Source organism: Podarcis muralis, chromosome Z (assembly GCF_964188315.1).
Source record: "Podarcis muralis chromosome Z, rPodMur119.hap1.1, whole genome shotgun sequence".
NCBI classification, from domain to species: Eukaryota; Metazoa; Chordata; class Lepidosauria; order Squamata; family Lacertidae; genus Podarcis; species Podarcis muralis.
The window spans coordinates 30,014,540-30,038,982 of NC_135673.1; the positions used below are offsets into that span (position 1 = coordinate 30,014,540).

At 44.0% G+C, this 24,443-nt stretch overlaps 1 protein-coding gene across 2 annotated transcripts in view; it reads left to right on the forward strand.

Moving 5' to 3' along the window:
* The window catches only part of LOC114589252 (connector enhancer of kinase suppressor of ras 2-like), a 219,538-nt gene that overhangs the window by 144,593 nt on the left and 50,502 nt on the right, over positions 1-24,443 (forward strand). For both annotated transcript variants that reach the window (XM_028715480.2, XM_028715481.2), the window contains exons 14-15: positions 859-893; positions 17,993-18,041. In XM_028715480.2, the coding sequence (XP_028571313.2) occupies positions 859-893; positions 17,993-18,041 (84 nt within the window). The remainder of the gene's footprint in view (positions 1-858; positions 894-17,992; positions 18,042-24,443) is intronic.

The following is a 24,443-nucleotide window of genomic DNA, read 5'->3' on the forward strand; positions in this document are numbered from 1 at the left end:
CTATAGCAATGAGAATGATCCTGAGCATTCCGTGACGCCAAAAGCATCTCAGGTAGTGTCTGGACAAGATCACAGACAGACAACCAGGTGGCAAACAAAAGCCAGTTTTAGGGCCAAACTAGACAAAACGTGTGTGTGTGTAATTAATAATAATAATAATAATAATAATAATAATAATAATAATAGGAGGGACTGTGGGAAGAAGAGGGTCAGATTCATAGTCATACGAGTTGGAAGGGACCACGAGGATCATCTAGTCAAACCCCCTGCTATGCAGGAATCTTTTGCCTAAGGTGGGACTTGAACCCGCAACACTGAGATTAAGAATCTCTTTTAGACCAAAATTGTGATACTGGGAAGGTTAATCCTTCTCCATAGTACCATTTCCCTGACAAGAAATGCTCCCCAACCCCTGGAGGCATAATCTGCCATTATGAGTGTGTGTGTGTGTGTGTGTGTGTGTGTGTGTATAAACCTAGTATGTGTATCTACTAAAAATTGTAAGAGAGCCAGTGTACAGATCGACCTTTTGCTGAATTTATTGAAAATTATCTATACCAGATTAAAAACGAAAATGAAACGGTCCCCAAAGCATTTCCATTACATCTCTGGTTATTCTACATTATGCGGTCAGTATTTCATTTTTTGTGTAAAATCATTGTTCAGAGTGGGTGCAACTTTTCAGCTTCCTTCCTGTTAGAACAGCCGTGGTGGTGGTTTGGGGTTTGTTCTGCTTCCTTGTTTTCTTGGAGATAATGTAACTTTGATCATATTCGGGAACTCTTTCATTCTTCTCAGTTAACCCGAAATGCTAAACGTCACTCTCTTCTTCTTCTTTTCTCCTCTTCCTTTCTGCAGAGAGCAGGAGAGGCAGTCGGTGGTGATTCTGAAAGGTAACTATTCTTTGCCTTCTTACTAATCAAATTGTAGTTAGAGAGTTGCTGCCCTAACTGAGCTTCAAAAATGTGCTTGTGATTTTCAGTTCCTTGCAAACTTTGCACTTTGTAAAAGGTAGCCCTGCATAGTTTGTCAAATAGCATGTAGCCAATAATGAGCAGCATTAAAAAACCTCTCTGAAGTGGGCCATTAAAGATTACATGAGAAAGAGATGGACGCTGGAGATTGACCATTTTTAGTCATCTTCACTTTTTTTGGTAATTTAATTTTAAAACAAATATATATATATATAATGGATTTTTAACATGGAGCAAATATTCATTTATTCTGATCTTTGCATCACACCTGACATTTTTTAAAAATAAAAAATACAGTTTTATCAAATGCTAGTCTGTGCAAAATAGTCTCATTGAAAATAATGGACATGACTTACATAGCTCCAATAGTTTCAGTGGGTTTGCCCTGAGTGTAACTTAGTTGGATGCGTCCTTTCATGTTTTCAAAGATGTTTACAACATGGGATGTGCCAGCTACATGTTTGAACAATTTTTTTCTTTCCTTGTTTTAACGTCCAGTGACGAACCATTTGCTTCCTCCCCTCCCCACACCTCTTTCTGACTATTTTTGCTTGCTTTTAACAACATCTGCAACTGGTCATGATGTAGATGCATTTAAGGTTTTAAAAGTATTTCACAAACAGACCTAGGGGCTGTTTCCCTTGAGTTGCTGTGGTGGCTACTGGACTGTTAAGCTTTAAAGCAGAGCCTGGCATATTCATGGAGGTTAAGGCTATCAACAGCAACTAGTCATAATGGTTGTATACTGCCTCCAGCCTCAGAAGCAGTCTGTCTGTGAATACTGGTTGCTGGGAATCACAAGCACTTAGGATCCTGGTGGGCCACTGGGAGCACAGAATGTGCCACTGTTCTGAACCAGTAAGGGTTTTCTTATGTTCTTATGGGAGGCTGGCCACTTCCCATAAGTCTTTTTTTAATAAAATTTGGGTCAGGGGTTATTTATTTTTTACTGCTCTTGAGAGACAAGAAAGCCTGTGCTCCAGTATTATTTTGGCACTAATCCTGGGCTAGTATCCAGAATCTTTTAATTGAGGGAGAGAAGGGGCGAAATCTCATACATGACATGGAAACGGAAAAAAGCTTCATTGTTAAGGGCGATGCTTAGTATTCATCTTGTGCATCTCTTTGAAGTACTTCACGTATATAATCTTAATAAACATTACAAAAGCCCTGTAAAGTAAGTCCATAGATGCCAGAAGTGGTGGAGAGAGCGCTAAAGACTAAAGAAGGAAGAGGGCTCTTATGCTCAAATCCTGCTTGCGAGCGTCCAGTCTGGCACTGTGAAAATAAGATGCTGGACTGGATGGGCCATTGGCCTGATCCAGCAGGCTCTTCTTACCTCCTTATGTTAAAATTGACTCATGCCATCAAAGGATACATAATTGAGCTGATATTTGGCCCATGGAAGTCTACGTAATAACCTGTAACTTAAAGTGAATGAAATAGGTCAAGGGGCTTTTATAGAAGTGTAAAGTTAGCTACACTAACTGGGATGCGGGTGGCGCTGTGGTTAAAACCTCAGCGCCTAGGACTTGCCGATCATCAGGTCAGCGGTTCGAATCCCCGCGGCGGGGTGCGCTCCCGTTGCTTGGTCTCAGCGCCTGCCAATCTAGCAGTTCGAAAGCACATCAAGTGCAAGTAGATAAATAGGGACCGCTTACTAGCGGGAAGGTAAATGGCGTTTCCATGTGCAGCGCTGGTGCTGGCTCGCCAGCTGCAGCTTCGTCACGCTGGCCACGTGACCCGGAAGTGTCTTCGGACAGCGCTGGCCCCCGGCCTCTTAAGTGAGATGGGCGCACAACCCTAGAGTCGGACATGACTGGCCAGTACGGGCAGGGGTACCTTTACCTAAAGTTAGCTAGTTCAGGGGCATCCAGTATTTATGGGCAGCTGCCAAGGCCCACAGCTTGGTGTATACACAGAAGGTGTATGTGTCTTCACTGATTTTATTTATTTCTTATTCTATATCTATCCCACCTTTTTTCTCCAAAGAGCTCAAAGTGGCTTACGTGGTTCTCCCCCTCCCTGTTTAAGCCTCACAACAACCCTGTGAAGTAAGTTAAACTGGGAGTTGGTGATCATCCAGTGAGCTTTATGATCAAGTGCGGGGTTTGAACCCTAGTCTCCCAGGTCCTAGCCCAACACTCTAACCACTCTGCCACACTGGCTTGCCTTACGCTTCTGGGTCGTGGCACAGATTTGGTCCAGCAGGAGAAGGGAAGCAAATGGACTGAAACGACGGTGGTGAAGAGGTGGGTTTACCTAGGGAGGAGAGCCCATAAAGGCATCTTGGCCAAGCTACACACTGACACACACCTCTGTAGCAGGAATGGGGAATGCTTAGCACAGGTGCTGCCTGCAGCTGGATTTGAAGTGGCCTCTGTTCCCTCTTTTCAGAAGGGAGCAGCTGAGAGGGAGAAGGGTTTTGATGCTATGCAAAGTGTCTAATGGCATCTGCTTCTGCAAGAGGAACTGGTAGAAGAAGTTCAAAGTGGAGGGTAAAATGTCCTGGTGGAGGTCAACTCATTTCCTTGCAGAACCTTCCCCATACATGTTGCAATTGCGTGTGCGTAATTTTTGGCATGCAGTTGCATTTGGCATTTGGGTCTTTAAACTGCAAGGCGGGGCTTGCTGTTCAGCTGTGGATTAACATTATTTGCATTCTTCTTGGAGCATTGAGTTCCTTTTGTCTATGCACATTTAGAATAGAGAAATGATTTTGGAAGGCTTTTAAAATAACAACAACAATGTGGAACTTGTGTAGAGTGGAATTGCAAAGAAACAAGTACATGTCTCTATTTCCATGAGAATAACATTGTGCCTGTGTGAGTAAAGAGCATGCTATTGTGTGTGCATCTCGTCCCACCTGCTGCTACAATGCAGCCCTCCGCAGCTTTCCACAAGCGTGCTGCAGCCTGAAGAAGATTCCCCACACCTGCTGTGTGCAACCTCCATACTCAGTAGCACCGTGCCTTTGAATACCAGTACCTGGGAGCAATTGTAGGAAGAAGGCTACTTCCTTCAACCAGCAGGTGGGCTTTCCAAAAGGAGTTCAGCAAGATTCTGGCCTAGATGAACCTATGGTCAGATCCAGTATTGCTCTTCATAGGTTCTATGTTATTTCATTCTCAGGTTCTCTAAATTCCTGTTTTCTATCTGTTGTAAAAGTACCTTCGTCGTCCTGAATGTGCCCAAGAGGGCTAAGTCTCAACAAATTCAACAGAGGTTAAGCATTTACCCACATCTGCATCCAACATGAGCTGGGGGGGGCATGTTTCTTCCCCCCTGTACCCTTGCAAGTGATTTCATCTGCAGCCCACGTTCTGCCTTTACAAAATGTGTACAGTGAAATTGGGGGTCGATACATTTCAGCTGTTTGCCTGCCCTTCAGAGAGCTTTGCCTTGCCTCTTCTTTTGAACGGGTGGCGTAGTCAATCATAGGCCCATTAAGGCAGAAAGAAAAACATTTGGTATTGAACACTCTGGGCATTATGTTACTTCTTGCGTTCAATGTCAAAAGTTGAAAACCCCAAGTATAGGCAGAGAGGGATCATTTTATCAGGCCACGTTTCATCGTTACAACTCTACAACTACAATTAGTTCTGTAAAGGAATAGGCGAGCTTCTAAGCACAAACTACAATTAGTTCTGTAAGGGAATAGGCGAGCTTCTAAGCACAAATATAGCATTAAAATAAACCCCCAAGTAATCTTCTAGAAAAATAAAAGGAAACGCCTCTGAAGTTTTATGTCCAAAATAATGGATGGTGTGCAATGTGGAAGTGGCAAGAAATATAAGCAGATCCACACCACATGTTTAAAGAAAATTCAGTGCACATTTAAAGCATGTGACTCCCTCCACCATCCTGGGAACTCTAGTTTTCCTCTCATAGCTACAATTCCCAGCACTCTTAGCAAACTTCAGTTCTCGGGAGTCTTTGGGAGAATTCATATGCTTTAAATGTGCATTGAAACTATGTTGTGTATGTGCTCAAGAATCATTCCAAAATCCATCGTTGGGTAATCCCTTTTATTACAAAGGGCTTCCAGAGGTCGTTGCATTACAACTCCTATAATCCCTGACGATTGACCATGCTGGATGGGGCTGATGGGAGTTGGAGTCCAGCAACATCTTGAGGGCCACAGGTTTCCCACCTCTGATTTATTAGAACTAACAAACATGTCACGAAACAACTTTTCAAGATTGGGGCAGAACTGTAGTTTAGTAGTATTCCCTTTTCATGCAGAAGGTCTCAGTTTTGGTCCCTGGTGTCTCCAGGCAGCACTGGGATATTATTATTATTATTATTAGTAGTAGTAGTAGTAGTAGTAGTAGTAGTAGTAGTAGTATACCCACAGGTCTCAGGGCAGTTTACAACATAAAATCACAATATGAAAACACAAAATACCGGTACATAAAAAAACCACAACCCAATAACAACCCCCCCCCCGAAGTAAAGAGAAACATGGCAATTTTTAAATTAGAAAAGATAATAATAATAATAATAATAATAATAATAATAATTCATTTTAAAAAAAAATGATATTTATTGAAAGTTTAAAATTACAGAGAATAAAAAAGAGAGAAGGAGAAGAAGAAAAAGAAGGAAAAGAAAAAAAGAAATAATCAGAAGAAAATTAAGCAATACAAGTCAATAAAAAGAAAAAAAGAAAAATACAAAACACCCAATACATCAAAACCAACAACAAAAAAAGAAAAACAAAAAATTTAAAAACAAATCCAATATTCCAAAATCTTTATCTTCCATTAACTTGTTTCATCGACTTCCTCACACCTCCCTTTTTTGTATTCTAGTTATTAATTATCTCAGCAAATCCTTTTCATCTTTCACTATATTCTATCATTAAATTACCTTAATTTATTTTAACCTTATCTTACCATAAGAAGCCCTAGAGCTTAAAACTTAAAACTTATTTGTACATAATTCCTTATAGTATTTCTACTAAAGCCAAATAGTTTCATTCCAGCATTTTTCTAACACTCGTTAATTTTACAATAGTTCTCTAAATTAATTTTTAAACTTTCTTCCAATCTTCATCCATCCAATAATAATAATAATTCATATTGTTGCACGCCACCCCAGTCTTCAAGCACTTCGAGATTCCAGGGGTTCCAGGCGCTTACCCAGGGTTTCTGTTTCCTTTTGCAAACGAGGCACATATATCTTCGTGATATATGGTTTGTTTACAGGATTCGCCACAAGACCCAAAAGGGTCTTCTTTCTCCCATAGCTGCAGCTTTGGATTCAAACAGAAATCCACCATTGCTCTGCCTTTCTGCCTTTCAAGCCTGCAGCTTTTGCATCTAGGTCACCTCACACCTTTGCCTTTCTAAACTCTGGCTTTATCTGTTGAGGAGGGGACCTCCAGCCATTTGCTATCTCACATGAGCCCCTCTTAATGGCCCATCAGCCAAGAGGCTAGCTTGGCTTGAATAGCTTTTAACACTCGCCCGAGTTAGGGATTACAACCCAACAGTAAAATCAGCAGCAACTAGGCCCCTGACAACCTTCGAAAACCTCCTCCTAACAACAAAGGGAAACGGTAAAGGGACAGTATCCGCAATATACAAAATACTACTCCAAAATCCCGCAAATCCCCTAGACGCAATCAAAAAACAATGGGAGAATGACATAGGCTATGAGATTAACCCCACTCAATGGACCAGAATGTGGTCTAAACCCCCCTTTAAATCCATATCAACGAAAAGAAAAGAACTCACACTGAAACTCACCTACAGGTGGTACCTAACACTAAGGAAACTAGCGCTAATACACCCAGGAACCTCACCAAAATGCTGGAGAGGGTGCACCTCCACAGGCACATACCTCCACATGTGGTGGGAGTGTCCCAAAATCCAACTATTCTGGACGACAGCCATACAATATGTACAATAACTAAGCAAGTAATAGACATAACCCCAGAATTGGCCCTACTAAACATCTTCCAAGACAACAATGCCCATTTACACCACAAAGAACTCATAACCCACCTGCTTTCAGCAGCCAGAAATACCATAACCAGACACTGGAGAGACCTGTCAGGAGTAAGCATGGACCAATGGTACCAAATAGTATGGGAAACAGCCCTACTAGAAAAATTAACTAATAAACTGAAACTGACACGGGGACAAACAGAAGAAGACACCTTCACCCCGGTATGGCTCCCCTTTATCACACACACAGCCCAACAGGACAATGACAATAATCCACCAACAGCATACAAATCAATATGGCTAACCTGATCCAAAACACCCACCCACCTCACTCACACACGAAAACAAAGATCACCACAGCCAATCACAAGCAAACAATCACACCCTAGGCCAACCCCAACCTCTCTCACCACCAAAGGAACACAAGTGAACAACACAAACAACGCTGACACCAAACTCTACACACATTAAACATAATAGAAACACCGCCACCCGACCCCACCCCCATCCATCTTCCCTCTCTCCACCCCCCCCCCTTTTCTTCTCTCTTTCTTTTTTCTTCTCCCCCTAATGCCTAAACAAATGAAATGGATTTGTAAAAATGTTACATGGAAAAAACAAACAAAAAACGAGGCACTACACTTCTGTAAAACAAGAAAATCCTTAATAAAATATTTTATTAAAAAAAAAAAAAAAGAAAGAAATCTGGCACCCACAAACTCACAGCAATACATATATGGACAAAAGTTCCAAAGAGTTCACATATAAACCTGGTCCCTTATTTATTCAGTAATCTGGTGGAAAAATTTAAGATGGTCCACACCCAGACACTAATGGAATCCAATGGATTTCTGAATGCACATGGGGAGTTTCCAGTAGAAAGAGCAGGTGGCCCTGCTGAAACCCTTGCCATGCTGGAGAAGAGCAAGGCACATCAGGCTTTTGACACGGTTGTCTCTCTGAGCTCCCTCTCTGCCATTGTGGAGCTGGATGGTGATGAGAGCACAAGTGGGAAAATGTGAGGCCAACACATCACAAGTAAACAATGTGCCTATTTTGTGGTGTTGAGGTGGCAAAGAAGGTCCACTTCTCTGCCTCCATCGCATCCTCAGGTGTCCAGTGCAGCTTTTCATATTGTCTGTGAACTGTTGACATCTACTCCAGGAAATGGCATTTTAGACCTTTTGGAAGCCCACTGTAAATTATTTGCAAGGCACTCCACAGTAATCTGAGTGCCACAACCACACTTACTTGATTATGTAAAATTTCACCACAGCACACAGTGAGATGAGTAATGTAAGCTTTTTGTCAGAACCGCAGTGGAATGGAAACAGCACTGCATGAACAAATATGCGGCAGGGCAGAAATCTATGCCTCCGTGCATTCCTGTGTCCTATGAAGCATCTCCAATAAAAACACATATAAAACAATTTCATATGTAAGAACAACGTCAAATCCAATACAAATATACAGAATTAGAGCTGTGCGCCCAATTCAGCCAAAACCTTCTCAGCCCCAAATTGGGCTAATTCAGGCAGTTCCAGGTTTGAGGTGGCCCCAGATCACCAGAAGTCAGGTTGGAACACCTGGAGCAACCTGGAGCTGTAAGAAGGCAGGGTGGTTGGGCAGCAGGGGAGGGGGAGAAGCAGAGGCAAGCGTGCATGCTAATTAGAAAGCAAGTCCCTTTAACTCACTGGGACTTCATTTCATGTATGCATGCACAGTGGGGCTCTCAGGGTAGCATGGATAGGGTGGTGTGGCTTACCTGGCTTTGCAGCTCCACACATCACTATCAGGGAAGGGGAGGGGAGGGGCGGCTGGGAACTCTGTGGTGTGTCAGTGCAGTGATGGAGCCAAGCTGCACTCCTGCCACTGTACCTGCATCATGCAGAGCTTCCTATGACCCCTCCCTCCTTCCTCTCAGTAACCAGAAGTGATGTTGGGAAGCCTGGGCCTATGCCTCTCAGAGAGATAGAGAAAAAGATATACAGGTATACCGTATTGGCCTGAATATAAGCTGCATCCGCAAATAAGCCTCACTTTTAAAATTCGGGGGGTGGGGGTGGAGAGAGGCAGTACCAGAATATAAGCCGCTCACTTAAATTTCCACAGGCACTCACACACGTAAATGGAGTCATCGACATCGGGGGGGGGGGCACCTCCACGCAGCTCCATGGAAAGAGATTGGACAAAGGGCGGGGGGCAGAGCCGTGATTCTGCTTCCAAAAGCTGGGAGCCTCCCTCTTGAATTCCTGGCCAGGCTTTCAGGCTCCTGCTCTGCCCATGAGGAAGACAGAGGAAGGAAGGCATCCAGGTTTGTGAGGTTGTGGGAACTCGCATCCAAAAAGAACCTGCAGGCACGGAAGGAGGATTGAGAGGAGATCCCATCTTCCTGCCACCGCCCCCACCCCGTAATTAAAACTGAAATGGTTGGTGTGTAAAAGCCAATTTTTGTAAGGTCACGAATTTAAGCCGCACTTTAACTTTTCATGGTCGGAATTTGGGGGGAAAGTGTGGCTTATATTCAGGCCCATGCGGTAACATCAGAGCGGTTTACAACAATTGCACATAAAACCATGTAATAAAAACCAAATAAAAAAAGTTTAAATCAGAAATCAGCTGTTATAGAAAGATGCCTGCAAAGGCCTGGCAGAATAGAAAAGTTATCAGCAGGCATTGAAAAGTTGGCATAAAAAGTGCCCACTAAATCTCTACTGGCAGAGTATTCTATAATACTGGGCCATTGGCACTGCAAGCTCAGTTTTTTGTTGTCACCAATTTGGGGAATTTCCAGCTACATTCTTACAGAAGATATCAGTGATCAAGCTGGGATATAAGGGTTCAGGTAGTCCCTGGGGTACCCTGGATCTAAATTGTTCGGGAATTTTAAAATTAATACAAGGGCCTTGAACCTGGTTGTAGATGGGCAGCCAATGCAGAATAGTGCTGCTGTTGTTGTTGGCTAGATGCCCCCATCAGCAATCTGGCTTCTGCATTCTGCTCCAGCAAGAGCTTCTGAAGTGGGCCCAAGGGCAGCCCCACATACAGCACATTGCAGTAATCCAGCCTCGGGGCATGTGGTGTTGAGAAATCAGGTAAGCAACACAACTCTGTTCACCTACAGCTGCTCCTTCTTTCCCTTCCCTCTGTCAACCACACATTTAAACATTAGGGCTGTTCCTCTGGATCAATACAGTGTCGGATCTGCATCAGGGCCACCCCAAAGTCCACGGACAGTTTTGATAAGAATACCCACTTCTGACTACTAGTCACTGGGAATCGCATGTTGGTGCTTATGTCCAGCCTACAGGTTTCCCACAAGCTTCTAAGTTGGCCACTGCAAGAACAGGATGCTGGACTAGATGGGCCATTGGCCTGATCCAGGAGGGTTTTTCTTACGCAGAGGCTGATTCCAGGACAGTCCTTGTGAGCGTCATCCCATGTGCCCCACTCTTGCACTGCCTCTTCTTGAGTGTTGTCAGAAGACTCCAGTGCATTTGTTCCTAACTTTCTCTTCAGCTCGTTTTATTTATTTAATAGGAAATGTAAATTACCTTGCTGAGGAGGCAGAGAGACAAAACAATTTCTGTCTTGGATTATGCACACGTCTTGAGGGGCCCCGCTGTGTTGTTTAAATGAAACAACTTTTTTATTATTAAAAAAAATCCTTTTCACTCTAATTAACATTGGGTGAACTGAAGAAATACTGGCGCTGTGATTACGTAAATGCTTGTCCTTATTGTCAGCTTAATACATTTATTTACAGGACCCGTGTGTGCGTTTGGTGGATTGCCACTGTGTGGTTGTTCAAATGAACAAGAAGCACTTGCTGTTCGTTTTTAGCATGGCAATCAGAGCTTTATTAAGATTTTGTTATAAGCATGCAATGGGAAGCTTGTTCAGCCAGCACACAACTTGCCTATGTCTCCCAAGAGCTGTTGTTAAGATCATTTCTCATTTGACCAGATATTGAAACCTGCCCTTGATTACTGTAGCTTTTCTTGCATTTATTTACTTATTATTTGTACTTATATCCCATCAAATGGTCCCAAGGGATATATATATATATATTCAATTAAAACAGGTTCAAATGATCATTAAAATCATACAGTAAAACCATGAAGCAAAGCAAGAACAAAGTTAAGAAAAAGCCAATACAGAACAGTGATGTAAGTGGTAGCCATAGATGTGGGTAACGAGATGCTTCTTGAGTGATAGTTGAAAAGCACACATTGATGTTGTGAGATGCACCATCAGAAGGGAGGTCATTCCACAAATGGACCCATCAAGGTGAGGAAAGAGGATTGCAGTCCTAGTGCTCAGATGTAGGACCCAATGTCCTACCAACAAACCCTGGCTGGCTCTATTATTAAGCAGAATGAATGGACGTCTGAGGCAGCTGGTTTGGGGTCACATATTTGGTCGCTATTTAATGTATTTATTTATTTTTGTATCCTTGCTTCCAGGCAGAGGCATTTGTGGTGCTTTCTGCCTCAGGTGCTAAATAACTTGGCCAGCCATGTACACTGTGCATCTGGTGGGGTGGAGGGGGGCAGATGTTGTTGCTATTTGCTGTTCTGCCTCATGCAGAAAAATGTATTGAGTTGGCCCTGACCACTAGAGCTGGCTGGCTGGATTGATGTTCCCCTTCCCACTAGCCAAAGGGAATGGTGCTGATCATCATAGGAGGAACATGTAGATGTCATGACCGAGATATAGGTCATTGTCGTGAGGAGGCCATTCCCAGTGGTATCACTGCAGAAAACATAATGTCTGCTCCAGTTTACAGGATTACAATAAAACAATCTAACCACGGAGCAATCCAATGAATGCAGAGATGGGAAAGGCATTCAGCTCACATTTTAAGGCAAACCTACTTAATTCACACTTTTCTGAAATAATACGCAAACCTAAATAGAACCATCTCCTGAAATTTGCCCTTCTCTGAATCCTGCCATGCAGTTCTCCAGCCAAGTAATGTGTACTGCATTATATTAGGAAAAATTGGCTTGCAAAAGTATATTATGGAAAATGTGCATTTTAGGAGAAATTTGCAGTAAAATGCTGATGAGCTTTCAAAAGGACATCAGTCACAAACTGATGTGGAAATGAGGAGAACTGAAACAAGAGAAACCAAAACAAATGTAAGAGTTCCCCATCTCTGCTCAGATGTAAATGTCATTGAGTTCAGTGAGACTTACTCCCAAGTAACAGTGAACAGGACTGCAGCTTCAGTAGTAGTATTTTTAATTGTCATCATATGACAAGCTTTCTATCCTGCTTTTTTTAAAAAAAACCCTTCAGAGAAAAAACCCAACAAAATGCATTCATCCTCTCTGTTTGACCAGAAATGTACTGAGTCATTGCTATTTCTGCTCAGCAGCCCTCCAGTCCAAAAGCTGCAGGAAGTAGAAAGGAGGCAAAAGAAGTTTCTCAGTCACAGCTGGGTCCCCTCCACCAGCCACTCAGGCTGCTGACCCTTAAAGAATGCTGGCTGTAGCCAAATTAGCAGCAAGCTAGCACTTTTGCTTCCCACTGCTGTTAACACCAAAAAGGCAGGCAAAGGAAAGAGAAATCTCAGGCAGCCTGGGAATGCACATGACTGTAGTTGTGTCCCTTTAATCAAACCAAAGGCCAGAAGCCACCTGCTTTGCAGATTTGATCCATGATTTCAAAGCAGCTTCTGTTGCTCGAGTGGAATATGTGGATGTCAGGGAACCTAAGAATGTCCAGGCTCCATCACATGATCCAAAGTTCAGGTCAGATGCTGTGAGCCCATCCCAGGATGCTCCAGTTCTGAACTCTGAAAAGCCTCCCTGCTAACCAGCATGGCAATGTCTTGGTCTTATGCAACCATTCCTTGACCTAGCACAGAGATGGGGAACCTTTCGCCTTCCTGGAAGATGCAGCACCACTAAACCGAGGCACCTGCAGTGATGGTGCTGTAACACAACAAAGATCAGGCTCTCCATTCCTCTGGCTGCCATGGAATAGGCTGGGGGGTCCTTTTCAGCCAAATGGCCACATTCCTTTCTAGGCTACCTTCTGAGGGCCCAATGCCAGCAGAAAGTGAGGCACGGCACAAATGTTGATTTTACCTTTGTACACTAGGCCTGTTTCTACACACACTCAGAATAACATCCAGATAAGCAGGAAGCATGATCAGAGTTCAAGTGACATGCTCTTGCCAGGCAAGAACACTCAAGTAGGGTGCAAAGCAGGCCCAGAGAGAGGTGTGCTCTGGGGAAAGTCCCAAAGGCCAGACAGAGGGGACTGGAGGGGCCCACAGCCCTCATGTAGGTAATAAGATTTCTGGGCTCCAGCACGAGAGTCTAGGATTGGAAACTCTGATTCTTTACACCCACAAGAGACATAAGCATTCCCAGAGGACCAGTATCCAATTTCTAATGCATTGTGATCCTGCTTCAAAAACAAATCCAGGTAATTTCAGAAAGGCAAGATCTTGGAAGGCGAGGAACATATATGCCAATTGTTAAGTATAATTGCTTAATGTACATTGAAATGGGAAATAACTCCAAAGTGTCTATACGTATACTGTGAAGCACGGCATGGGAATTTCCATTGAAGCTAAAGAAGAGCTGAAGAGAGAGCCTAACATTAATCATTAAGGGGGGCTGTATCTCTGTGCCTCACTCACAAGGGGATGAGCTCAGAATCACACAAAAAGGATTGTATTACAAGTCTATGCATATGCTAATCTGTGGGTTTCCATCTTGGGTGGAATGGATCTTCGTTCTCAAGCTACTGAAGGGAATGGAAATACTAATCTCTCTTCAGGAAGCTGGAATGGATAAGAAACAGAGCTTTGGTTTTTAGCTCCGGATGCAATATGTTTTGTAAAGTGCCTTATACCTGGACAAGTATACAAATTATGCATCTATCTGAATGTAACTTTGTTTGTTTCAAGTTGTTTTGAAGTTAAGTTCTGCAGTAAAACTTGTGAAGCATATGACTGAACTGGGGAAAAATTATTTCAAAGAAGAGTCCATTTTTATTCATCCGATTTGCTTCCATATGCACAATATTAATATCTTCAATATTCACATATTTATTTGCTAGAGGCTCTCAGGACCATCTGACCTGTTCTGCCTAGATGGGGGTTAAAGTGCATGAATGCCACATGCAAATCATCATGCATGTGACAATTCGAGTGATGGTTTTATGAATCCAAAAAAAGATCACTGGTGTTTTCTACACACGCATTACAAAATGAACAAAATGTTTCCACCATATTTTTTTGCAGAAGCATGTGTTTTGTTGTGTCTACCTGTATGATCTCTTTGTTTTATTCGAGGCTTACACTTCCTGCATGGATGTGCTCTCCGAGTAGGGAAAAACACTGTGTTCGAAACTGTTCATGGATACATTCTCATTTTCCAAATGATTAGGCCTTTCAGCAGTCTGTTAGCCAAGCATACCCATTTCTTTACTTGGAGGTTTGCAGAGAGAGAGAGAGAAAAAATCCTGCTCCCCACAAAAAAAAAGAAGAAAAAGAAAAGATTCATGTTATTCCAGTTTCGTGACATGCAGTAAACCTTTGCCTCAGCAGGCTTTTGTCCAGTCAGAAGGGCAGCTGTGTGCTGATTGTAAAAAATGAGGTTGAGCATTGAAACTGACAGATTCCAGATGGGTCAGATCAGCGGTTCCAGAAACAAGGGAGAGAAAACACCCTGGCAGGATTGTACAAAAACTTTTAGCAACCTTATGGGCAGTTTGAAATAGGATCATTCAGGCCAAAGCTTGTGCATGTAATCTTGGATTTCTTAAACAAAACTCCAGAAGATTGTTCACTTCTCCACATTTCAACGACTTTGCAAATTCTTTTTTCTTTTAAGTCCTCGTGAAAATTTATCAGCATTTTAGTGCAAATTTCTTCTAATGTATATGCTTGAATGCTGTTCTGCAACTTCAGTAATAAAGTGAACAGTGCTGTTCTGCCTATTATTTATATATTTGCAAAGCAATTTTACCTAATATCCCTATTTTTCCACAGCGGTTTTCACTAGTGTATTTTTGTATGTCACTAACATTTGCATTTTAATGCACACTTTACCCAGGCAATGTGCATTTTTGTATATATTGAATGGCTGGAGAACTGCATTCCAAAATTCAAAAATGTATGAATTTCAAGGGATGCTTGTATTTTGGTTTGGACTTTGTATTGGAAAGTGTGAATTATGTAGATTTGCCTTTAGACTGAACTGAATCTAATCCCCACCCCTACATAGTGGGATGTGGCATTTCTTCCACCTAATACTCTCCCTTCATTAGTGGCACACCTTGGTAATATGGCACCCTGCAAGAGGCCAAAATATGATGACCCCTGCCCGCTAGCCCATGTGGCACCTTCCGAAAGCTGGGTAAGGAAGACACCAGGCTTTGGGAAGCAGGCACCAGGCTCTGGCATAGTCCTAAAGCCCCTTGTCTCCTTCCCAAAACTAGGCAAGCACTAACTAGGTTTTGGGAAGAAGGCTGGAGGACTCTGTCAGAGCCCTCACTAGGCTTTGGGAAGGAGGCAGAAAGGAATCCCCTTGGCCTCTGCACTGTGTGTGGGGGAACCACTTGTGTTGCCCTAAATCTGTCTCTGTCTCGGAGGGCATTCTGTCCAGAGTTCCATTCCAATGTTTGCAGTACAGATAAAGCCTTTAGAAACAAGCTTGCCATTTTTGCATTACACTGAATTAGCCTCGAGAATACAAATGATCTGAAATGTTTAAGAGGGATCAACTTAGAGACTTTCATTTTGGGAAGCATGAAAAGCCATCTATTTCAACACCATTGGTGTTGCAACTTCAGTAATAGCTTTCCCTTGGACAAGCATCAATTTGCAGATATTTATTATAACTGAACTCTTAATTACTTGAGGGGCAGAAAGGCGCAAGATGCTCATATTAGGAAGGATTCTGCTATAAATAGCCAGAGACTCAGACAGAGAGAATTTGCTAGAATGAAAAGGAGACAGCCGAGCCATGTTGGAGGATTTATCTGTATGTTTGTTTCACTTATTTCCCTGTATATCTTCTTGTTTAGAAAGGTCTGCAAATGTGGCTGCATGGGGCCTCCCACTAGGATGGATGAGAAAATAGAAATGTATACATTTAAAGGCGAACTTACCTAATTCACACATTACAAAACAATATGTGGACCGAAACACAGCCGTCTCTGAATCTTGTAACGTAGATCTCCAGCCAACAAGTATACCGAAAAGCATGCATATATTAGGGAAGATTGCTTTGCAAAAATGTGTTCATTGGGGGAAATGCATACAAATATGTGCTTATTAGGAAAAACGGACACTAATATGCTGAAGAAAAATATGAACTAATCTGGAAATGTGGCGAACTGAATTTAAGAATGGAAAAACACAAAACTGAAGGAAACCAAAATTGTCAGAATTGCCTTTCCCTGTCTCCAATTCAGGTTTACCTGGTCAAATCTGCTTAGGTTCACAGTAGAACTGTGTTGGGATGCTTGCAAAATTCTCCACATCCAAAACTCCCTGTGGATTTTGGAGTTCCAAACTGACTAGTCTCCTTTCCAAAATAGAACCAATGCTTTAGGAATCCTCCAGTAATCTGGCTTGTTTTTGTTTTTAATTTCTGGCTCCTATATAGAACAATTTCCCACACTCTATGTGTTCCTCATGTGTGCATCACGGTAAAACCCTGCAAAAAAGCAACCTGTGCCATCATATATATGTATAGTTCTGTCAAAATTAGTTTGGTAGGAGTACATACTGCACATGAAGTAAAACACCACACCAAAACGAATTGTGAAGCAATTATATATAGGATTGCATTAGGATTGCTTTCTTGTAGGGTTTTACTAACATATACATGCAAAAGAACTGAAAGCCACAACAAACTGACCACACTCTGATTGTGGAATTAACTTCAGGAATACTAGTGAAACTGGAATTCAGGAGTGGGACAGAGGCTTAAGAGGAAGCAAACTCATGGTGCAATACAAGAGGGAGTTGAAGAAATTTACTCAATGGAAAGCTGCCTTATGCTGAGTCAGACCTTTGGTTCATCTAGCTCTGTATTCACCATGACAAGTATGGGAAACCTTTGGCTCTCCAGATGTTACTGAACTGCAATTCTCATCAACCCTGGCAATTGGCTGTGCTTGATGGGACTGATGAGAGTTGTAGTTCAGCAACATCAAGAGGGCCAAAGGTTCCCCACACCTGATCTGTGGTGGCTTGCAGAGGTCATCCAAGGTTTCAGGTGGAGGACATTACTATCCCTCTGTGAAAATGCCAGGGTCTGAAACTTTGCATAAAGGCCGATGCTGTATCACTGAACTAAGACACTTCTAATTCCTACAGAAGAGCCATAGTTCACTGGTAGAGCATATTATTTACACCTAGAGGTTCCAAGGTTCAAACTGTAGCATCTCCAGGCAGGACTTGGAAACCTGTCAGAGTAGAGAGTGCTGAGTTACATAGGCCAGTGGGTCTGATTCAGTACCAATGCAGCTTTCCATGTTCCTAACTATGTCAGGTTGGCTTCAATTCTTTCTGGAGACACTTGTTTTCCACCTTCTAATTCCCAACCCCCAGCCCCTAATGCTAGCATTAATAGAGATCAGCTAATCAGCTTTGAGGATTGCTAAAGCAGATGCTTTCCCATGAACCAGTTACATTTTCTTAGGCTGATCTCCCTCTCCACCAAGCTTTTCTTAAAGCTAGCATTTTGAGCAGACTTTTCCCTGATTTCGCAATCTTCTTTACAGACCAAATCAACGCACGTTGTATTAAATAGCTCAGAAGACTTTGAATGACCCTGTTCTTCTTTGATTTGGGGGAGCCGTTGTTTGTGTGGCTCTTACTGAGCGGGTCTAAGAACTACCTACTTATTCATTGATCCGTCTTCGGATCAACGTCTGTGTGTAAGAGAGACGTGCTAGGTGAATAAGCCCCATGCTCAGGCAGGCAAGTAAATCAGGCAGTCACTGAGCAAATAAACCATATTTATTATTCATTCAGATTGTATTTGTCTGAAGTTATAGACTCTTCCTTTCCCCTCAATCTCTCTGCAGGTATGTGAGTTCTGCCACTGAGCGACAAGGAGGCACATCCATGAGGAAGGTAATTCCTTGCTAAATGACTGTCCTATCCTAAGAGAAATCATTCATTGCTATGTGTTGATAATATAGAGTTGTCTCTAAATTTGTGTCTATGCTGGTGGGCACATCTGACAATCCAGTGTTATGTGTGTTGTTTTTCAAGTAAAGGCTAATGTAGATTTTTCCCCCCAGCTTATCACCCTGCAATGTACTTCTGAAATGATGGATTTGTAAGCCATGCCATTCCTTGAGTATATAAGAAATGCTTAGCTGGATTACTTGCACCAGAGAGCAATCAAGCGAAGCTTTTTGTTCCCAACAGCGAAAACTTTTGAAGAATGGGCAGAATGGGCAGTATCCAATGCACTTGTTCCATTAGCATGATAATTTGCCCTTGTGCAATTCAATTTTCCCCCTTCTTCTCCACCCACACCCTGCACCCTCCTCATATCTGCTCCAGAAGGCTTGGGGGAAACCCAGAACAGATTTAGGGGGCATGCTGCAGTGTGGAGAGGGGCAAAAGTCTGGTTGTGCGGGCATAAATCATTTTGTAATTGAACAAGTTACTTAGTGATGCATTGGATACAAGCCCATGGGTATAGCAGCTCCCTTTTTGTTTGTCCCCATTATCTGTTAATCAGAGATATTCTGCTTCTGAATACTGCTTCTGAGGGGTGTGTGGGGAAATAGGGGTGGTACCTCTGGTGGGGGACACGTGTTCCTTCTGAGGTAGTTGGTCCACCTTTGGTCCCCAGTGTGCACTCAGCTCTCAGCTGTGGCTCCTGGATGTTGTCAGTGTGCCACAGCAGCCACACCCCAGGAAACTGCTTCAACAGGCTGTCTAAACCAGGTAAGGGTAGCAGATGGGTCTCAAACTCTCGGTGATTTTGGGAATTTCCCTGCACGTGAAGACAGGCTCTGGCAGATTGAGTGGACAAGACCAATAGTGGGTTCAACGGTCACGAAGGCACATGCCATACAGAGAAGCGAGGGGCAGGTGTGGATCGTCAGCCTGGGAAGGTAACCTTTCTAGGAGCAGGTAAACTCTGATCTTAAACCTCTGCTGCCTTATAGGACATCTCCGGGAGAAGAAAAGGTTATGGAGTAAAGCCTAAGCAAATATAGAGTGGAGTCCCTAAGACAGTGGATGGCACCTTGTATGCCTCCTTTGGGCAACTCCTGCAGCCAAACTGGTGCCAGATGTATTGGTTTCCTTTCCTTTGGACCACATCAGTGAGGCCGAGGGGAGGGGTCTTGTTATCTGGGCAGGCTAGGACCTTCATACACACTGTCCAGGCTTGTGCCCCAAGGAGGTCACTTCAGTGCTGTTAGCGCAGTGGTTTGACTTCACCCCCAGAGGTGCATTGTCTATTGAGATAGACGGATGCTAACTGCTTCTGAACATGGAAGCTCCATTCTGCTGGCACACCTTAATAGATGTGGCATGCATCAGAATGGGTGCAGTTTGTCCTCCCTCCTAAAATAAAAGCTGCTGTTCAGAGATCTGGCCATCCATTCCCTCTGAGCTGCACATTCCACACTCTGCCCAATTCTTTGTTTCCCCCCCTGTTTTTTTTTCTTTTCTTTTCCAACTGTCATTTTACATTCTAAAGCCACCAATATGGCTGTGCACTGGATTCACTCCCAATCCCAAACTGAATCAGGCCAATTTGAGAGGGTCCAGGCTTGGCAGAAGCCAAGTGTAGCAGCCCTGGGTTGCTGTGGGTTGGGTCAGGCTTCCCAGAGCAATCTGGAGCAGGCAGCAGGTGGGATGGAGAAGCAAGCATGTTCCACCACAGGGACTGCAAAGGGAAGGAGAACCCTTCACTCATCAGCTGTTGAGCAGAAGATTCAATCCTGTGGAGTGCCTTGCTTCACAAGTAGCCCTAGGTACCGAGAACACTTAGTCCACACCAGCATGGGTATATGTTTGGTGGTGGTGGGGGGGGGGTTCTTCCAAATATTTTTTGAACTTCTACAAACCTCAGAGTTCATTCAACTATATAGTGGTACCTCTGGATACGAACAGGATCCATACCGGAGCCCCATTCGCATCCTGAAGTAAACATAAGACTCGTTTGCGCATGTGCGGGTCGCGTTTTGCCGCTTCCGCGCATGCGCGCGAGGTCATTTTGAGGATATGCACGAGCAGCGAAACCAGGAAGTAACGTGCTCCATTACTTCTGGGTCGCCACGGAGCGCAACCCGAAAATATTCATCCCGAAGCTACTGCAACCTGAGGTATGACTATACTAGTACAGTGGTGCCTCGCAAGACGAAAAGAATCCGTTCCGCAATTCTCTTCGTCTAGTGGTTTTTTCGTCTTGCGAAGCAACCCCATTAGCGGCTAAGCGGATTAGCGCTATTAGCGGCTTAGCAGCTATTAAAGGATTAGCGGCTAAGCTGCTAAAAGGCTATTAGCGGCTTAGAAAAGGGGGGGGGGGCGGAAAAAAATCGCAAGACTAGCAAGACGTTTCGTCTTGCAAAGCAAGCCCATAGGGAAAATCGTCTTGTGAAACAACTCAGAAACGGAAAACCCTTTCGTCTAGCGGGTTTTCCGTCTTGCGAGGCATTCGTCTTGCGGGGCACCACTGTATTCCCCACCACCACTTGTTTCTCAATGGCCCCATGTTGGTTAAAATCCTGATGACACCTACAACCTGAGTTTGCTGTAAGAAGGAATGTGTTTCTTTTTCTGGTTAATTGTGAGCTGCATGGTGATTTCCCTCTTGCTCCCCGTCTCCCCCAATCTACTGCCAACAGTAGGTTAGTCTGAGTTCGAGCATCAGGAATCAGAAAAAAATATATTTCTGCCTGTTCCTATCATTGCACCATTCACGATTCTTCAAATTTCTGTTTCTTCCTAGTAATCCATGTTTCCCACCCACCCCCAAACAAAGTGCCCTAACCCAGAGTTTCCCAAACTTGGGTCTCTAGCTGTTGTTGGACTACAAATCCCATCATCCCTAGGTAGCAGGACCAGTTGTTGGGGTTGATGAGGGTTGTAGTCCAACAACAGCTGGCGACCCAAGTTTGGGGAACCCTGCCCTAACCTAAGATTTATTTTCATGGGTGCAAATAATCTCCTGATTGTCCTGGTCTCCCTTTTCCATATCCTCTCCAGATCTGCACAATCCCTTTTGAGAGGAAATGCCCCAAGCTGTATCTAGTAGATGTACCTAATGGGAATTGTATTCATTGTGGAGGGGAAAGGTTTGCTATGTAGAAGGGAAGCAGTCCTGTAGCCAAGTCTGGGCAGCATCTTGTGGTATGGCTCCAGTTTCTCCACCTCATCTCTCCTATACCATATACTCGGAGGCTCACATATCCTCGACTGCATTCGGTTCTTCCCTCAAATCACAGGGTGAGGTCCAATGCAGGGGGAGCAGACACCTGTTCATGTGGCAGAGTTCCCGACCTGCACCCCACATGCCACTAAAATCTTTCCTGGAGAGTAGGGAGACTCTTTTTTGCTGTGACTAGGGACATAACCAGGGACCAGGAGTCCCCTTCATCAGGTGATGGAAGCAAGGACTCCAAACCTGAAAGGGAAAGGCACTGCAGGGGCAGTCAACAAGAAACTGCTCCCCAATGACCCTGTGGGACCGGTGACCCCCCCAGCCTGAGGATGTTGCACTGATTCCACAGTCCCTGGAAGACCTGTCCCTTCCCCACCCTGTTACAGTAGGAGACTACTAGGGAAGGCTGGGCCCCTTTAAGTAGAGCAGCCTCTTGCAGCACAGGTGTTCTTAGTGATTAGGCTGATCCCTCTGCTGCAAAAGGGCACTAATTCAGCTTGTTTCTTTCTGGGGTAACTTCAGTTTGCTGCATTCCCTAGCTTGCCAGGCCACAGAGCAGGTCAAGAGGATGAGTAGAGCAAATGTAAGTCCTACTTGTGCAATCAAATTTCCATTGTTCAAGCGGATGCCACCCATGGGATCCATCTCCAGTGCAGCATGGCCAGCACCAAGGGGTGGCCAAGGCATAGTTCTGCAGTTAGGACCCACTTGGCATGGAAGGAGAGAGGAGCACTTAACTTCCAATGTCTCCTCTCTCCTGCCCTGGCTGAGGAACTTCTCACTTACTATGCAATATTGCCTGGATAAAAATAGAGGGGGAAATTGTATATCTGCAGTCCTATGTATGCTTGTGGTAGCAAATTCCATAGTTTAACAATGACTGTGTGGTGGCCTGCTTCTTTTTGTCTCTGCAGAACCTCCTGCCATTCTGCTTTGTTGAATGGCTCTGGGTCCTGGTTTTATGAGAGAGGAGAATATTCTCTCTCTCTCTCTCTCTCTCTCTCTCTCTCTCTCTCCATTTTCCCTCACAGTAGATTCAGCTGGTTGTACTTCTAATAGAAGAGCTGCAATTCAAACCCACATTCAGCTCAATTTTACTCTCTGGCGAGGCGGCAAAGGCGTTTGAAGGGAAAGGGTGCTGCCATTTTGTGTCCACATATATGCTTTTGCCTGGAGATGGTGTACTTGAGCTATGGGAAATATTCTCCCCTTGCTCCTCAGGTTTAAGTTCTAGAGACCTGTACAAGGGATCTGGAACTGAAAGGAACTCCACTGTGTGTGTTTGTGCACTAGTGGGATGTTTTAAAAGCATCAACGGTGTCTCTTTATGCAGCAAAATAGAGTTTGTGTTTTACCAAGGGCAGAAACCCCCAAGTAGGGCTTGCCTCAGCTGAGTGACAGGAAGAATGAGGCGGAGGGGTGGGACTAAGAGTGGTCTCCAGCACCCTCGTTCCATTACTGCAAGGATTTATGATAGTGCAACAGAACCTTTCCCCCCCCTTCTCCGTCCCATGTGCAACCTGCACCCTCCACAAATCTGCTGCAGAGCGTGGGGGGGGGGACCCTCAGAACAAATGGAGGGGGGGTTGTAAGAGGAGGAGAGGGGTGGAGTTTCATTGTGTAAAGGTTAATTGTTGCATTAAGAGAGCAAGAGATTTAGCACTGCTTTGGATACAAGCCCCGAAGCCGACAAAAAGCTGGATCCATCAGTTTAAAACAGTGCAGCTGTTTAAGATGACCATTCTGCCAGATCTCTCCCCCTTGCTTTTTGGATTGGCTTTGCTGAGGCATTTCCCTGTGGTTACCCTGGGTATCTAATCCAGCCCCTTGAATATGCACGTCCAGATGCTGTTGGGAAGAGTCAGAGCAGGGGGGGGTGTTCGTGAGATGTTATTGCTGCTTGCCAGGAGGCTGCTAAGAGTTTTATGGGGTTCCCCCCCCCCTTCCTCTGGGCTATTCTTCATGGAGTGAACGTGGGGTAATTAGCTGAACCGCCAAATACTCTGAACAGAAGGCCTGGCAGTTCCATTGGCTTTGCAGTGCACGTCTTGCATTTTAAACTCCATTCTAAGTAATCGAGAGCAACATTGTGTAGCAAAGTGCGCAATTAGGTAGGCATTCAGGATTTCAAACAAGGCACAAACTTTGAGCGCAGCTGCTGATAGCATTCATTTTCTTCAGACTTGATTTGTGTGGCTTTTGACAGGGGATGAGTAATCTCTTGCATCTGAGAGTAAATTTTGTCATTTATAGATGCAGATTCAGCTTCCAGACAGATAATAGGTTGTGCTACTGCTTGCTTTTTTTAAGTTACAGCTTAGGAAGTGATCCGTTAAGATTCCGTAAACATTGCCTGTAGGTCTAAATTACTTGGGAAACTTATTGGAGTCAGTGGAGGGTTTTATGAAAGAATCAAACTATTGGTTAAGAAGATTTTAAAGACTGTAACAAATGACATGTTTTCATTAGGTCAGCAAGTGCTTGATAGATTTAAGCCAAATTTTGAATTGAGCAAGAAATAGAAAGCTCTTAACTTCAGCCAGTCACTCTCTTCTGGGGGAGATGAGGTAAGCAAAGATCTCTTTAACCCCCTTTATTCCAGGACTAATGGGACGCGGATGGCGCTGTGGGTTAAACCACAGAGCCTTGGACTTGCCGATCAGAAGGTCGGCGGTTTGAATCCCTGCAACAGGGTGAGCTCCCGTTGCTCGGTCCCTGCTCCTGCCAACCTAGCAGTTCGAAAGCACGTCAAAGTGCAAGAAGATAAATAGGTACCGCTCCGGCGGGAAGGTAAACGGCGTTTCCGTGCGCTGCTCTGGTTTGCCAGAAGCGGCTTAGTCATGCTGGCCACATGACCCGGAAGCTGTACGCCGGCTCCCTTGGCCAATAAAGCGAGATGAGCGCCACAACCCCAGAGTTGGTCAAGACTGCACCTAATGGTCAGGGGTCCCTTTACCTTTACCTTTATTCCTGGACTGGGAAGCAGCCGGTTCTTCACCTGAAGTTGCAGGGAAGGGGCTTATAGAGCAAAACTGCAAGTTACATTGAAATACATTATTATAAGTCCCTATTTAAAAACACAGAGAGCAAGAAAATGCAACTGCCGATAGGGATGAACAAATCAG